We start from the raw sequence: 3,232 nt of genomic DNA on the forward strand, positions 1-3,232 counted from the left end.
GGTGTTACAAGCCAACAATTAATCAATCAAGCAACCAGTAATTGGGCATATTTTTCAGGGATATCTGTTGATACTCCTGCTTCCTCCACAAATAAAATCAATCAATTGATCAATATGAACTTTCATTTCTACCTGTGACAACTGCTTAAGGGGGCTCGCAGGTATAAACCATTTTTTTTTTCTAATATAGGATTTCCCTATATTTTTCTATAAATGAACTCCATCTTATACTTAATAGAAATATAGAATAAAAACATGGGGTCACCGTTCATTTAATCTCACAATCTGCCTTCGAGAGAAGCATACATTTTTGTAAAATTACTTTTTTTCTGTTGAACTAATAGGAAAATAAAGATAATATCGAAAAAAAAAATAAAAAAAATATAGGTCACTGATGACTTAAAAAAGATATTTCAATTATAAAGCAAAAAAAATGGCATTTTTGCACCTAAGGGAGATAATTTGGAGCTTTTTCGATAATATACACATTTTGAAAGTCATCTGGGGTCAAAACGAATTGACTTTTTGGAATGATTTTTGCTGTTTAATAAAGTAACAACTAATAACGTAAAAAAAATTGTAATGAAAACAAGAAAAATAATTTTTATAACCACGAGCCTCCTTAACGAATAATTAACTCATCAATCAATTGATCAATATACACTTTCATTTCTAACTTTGATAACTGGGTAACGATAAACCAACCAACCAACAAAAATCAATCACCAACGGATCAACCAACCAAAAATTTATGTTAGTAAAGGCGGAGACATCCATTGACAATTATTTCAACAATTGATTTTATTTTTTGATAGGGTTAATAATTTTAAATAATTCTGGTATATTCACTTATCATTGAAGACTGTTTGTTGATGCATATACATGTATTTCTCTTGTTTAGATCTCTTTTTTTTGTTTTTAAGTTGCTTTCTTATTGTCAATACACTATGTCCCCCTTTTATACATATTTGTCAGATATCAAACTAAAAAAATAATTTCACTATCTATTAAGGTAGTTTTTATTATGATCTTTAGCTTTAGTTGGGATCCATAGTATGCTTAAAAAGTAACATTTTGAATAAAAAGGAAAATAACTGTTATACAAGATATTGGTCTAATCAGTTCTGGTAAGTTCACTCGTAAGCTGTAAGTCCAGTTGTCATATGCATATGACATGGATATTGTTTGCCTTATACTATTTCACATATTTCTTTTTCATTAAAGTTTGAAAGTTTTAGAATCCTTCAATGTTTATTTCATATAGCTTTGCTTCTTTAGTTTGACTACCTGCAGCCTTAATACATCCTATATAAAGTTGTCCAGTTGTGTTGAAGGCAAGAGAATATGGAAACTCTATTCCTATATCCTTGGTATTGAAATATGAAATCAAATGACCATTGTCATTGAGGATGTGTAAGATTTGGGTACTCAGATCTATCACAACAACATTGTCACTTGGTGTTGTCACAATGTTTATTGGTTTGAATGGTTCACTCTTATTGATAGTTGGATGACCTGTATACTGGTTTATTATATGTCCGCCTTGTCCTAAGATCACTACTATACCTCTAGCATCATCTGAAATCCAATCCACTACATGTATATTTCCGTTACATGTAGTGGTTATATACATTGGTTTACTAAACATAGGTTGATTATGTTTATCATGTTCATACACAGCCTCCTTGTCTCCTTTCTTGTTCATTATGATCACAGCTCCTCTTTTTAGTTTACCATTACCAGCTCCTACTATAAGTTTATTGTCACTGATAACATGGATAGCAATGGGAAGTAAAGGTGATACATCATAAATAGAATCAGTCAGTTCACCACTACTGCTAATGTGTTGTAACCTTGTTTTACCTTTAGCACACAGAAGGAGTTGATTAGATGGAGTAACTGCCATTCCAAACACTTCAATGTTGAATTTAGACATCACCTTTAGGTTGGTTCCTTCAGGTTTTACTCTCTGTAACACTTTAAAAACACCTGAATTTATCCAAATTGACTGATCAAGGCATGGACTTACAAATGTTATTGACTCAAGTTCAGTCTGGTACTCACTATTGATGACCAGGGAGATGTTTATATCTGCTGACAAGTTTCCATCATCTTGTAGCGATCCAATGTGAGATTGGTTCAAATTTCCTGGAACAAATGTTGGTAAAGAAGTATAGCTAGGCCTGGTTCGTGGTTCTTGGGTTTCAGTGAATTTTTCCATCTTCTTGACCTCTTTGAAAAAGTCAGAGGCATTGGAAAGGTCAATACAGTCTTGGAATTCATTGATTTTGCCCACCTTCTGTTTTGTGAATAATGATATAGCGTTCAAATCAGATTTGACTGTTGATAAAACAGTTTCATGATTATGTTCTAATTTAATTTTGAGTTCTTTAAAATATTGTTCTACTTGCTCTTTTACGGTTTCCTCATGACTTCGAATATTTCTTTTTTCCTTGTTATACTTTATATTTTCAGCGGACACTAGTTTATTGAGCTGGTCTTTCTTTGCATTGGTTGTATAATTACTCTTCTGCATTTTACTTTGTCCTTTTTTTAATATTTCTACTTTGATGTTGTATGCATCACTAATTTCGATTAAATCATGCTTCTTATGAATTTTAGCGACACAGGTTGGACACACAAGGACGTCACATGTATTACAGTAAAGACATGATGATTGTCCAGTATGGTCAGCACACTTAATATTGGTAAAATCCAGTTCTTCAGTATGCAGTCCAATCTCTTCTCTACTGATTATCTTATGATCAAGTGCATTTTTGAATTGAGAATGAACATTGTCCTTGCAATAACCACACATCAGTATACTGCAGTCCATGCATTTCCACTGAATTGGTCTATCTGTTTTACATAATTTACAATTAACAGGAACTTGACCTCCTCCAAACGGCTGAGAGGAAGCCATATTTGTCATGTGTGTCCCAGGTATTTCACTTCCTTGTTTGATCTATTTTTAAGTTGTTATGATCAATAAGTTAAATACCCTTGTACTTAGTGAATATACTGAAACATGATAACAGTGAACAAATAATTTATCGTTTGTGTAAATTTAAATACCATGATTGAGAAGACCATAAATATTATATTTCACATGCCTACAATAATTTACAACTAATTAGGTTACCTTCACTGACTGTTCCTAAGATAATCTACTTATTTTTTAGTCTGTTTGACTGTTAGTCTTTCTGTTTATCAGTACATCCATCCATTCCAA

General features: G+C 32.1%; 1 protein-coding gene across 1 annotated transcript; it reads right to left on the reverse strand.

Annotated features, from left to right (window-relative positions):
• Positions 1-1,046: 1,046 nt before the first annotated feature.
• Positions 1,047-2,931, reverse strand: LOC139516233 (uncharacterized). Its single transcript, XM_071306223.1, has one exon. It carries the CDS (start codon positions 2,921-2,923, stop codon positions 1,235-1,237), a length of 1,689 nt encoding a protein of 562 aa, XP_071162324.1. The 5' UTR covers positions 2,924-2,931; the 3' UTR covers positions 1,047-1,234.
• Between the last annotated feature and the right edge of the window lie 301 nt (positions 2,932-3,232).

This window comes from Mytilus edulis, chromosome 3, assembly GCF_963676685.1.
Source record: "Mytilus edulis chromosome 3, xbMytEdul2.2, whole genome shotgun sequence".
NCBI lineage: Eukaryota > Metazoa > Mollusca > Bivalvia > Mytilida > Mytilidae > Mytilus > Mytilus edulis.

Excerpts from the sequence above, each read along its gene's own strand:
- LOC139516233 (XM_071306223.1), bottom strand. The coding sequence starts at position 2,923 with ATGGCTTCCTCTCAGCCGTTTGGAGGAGGTCAAGTTCCTGTTAATTGT.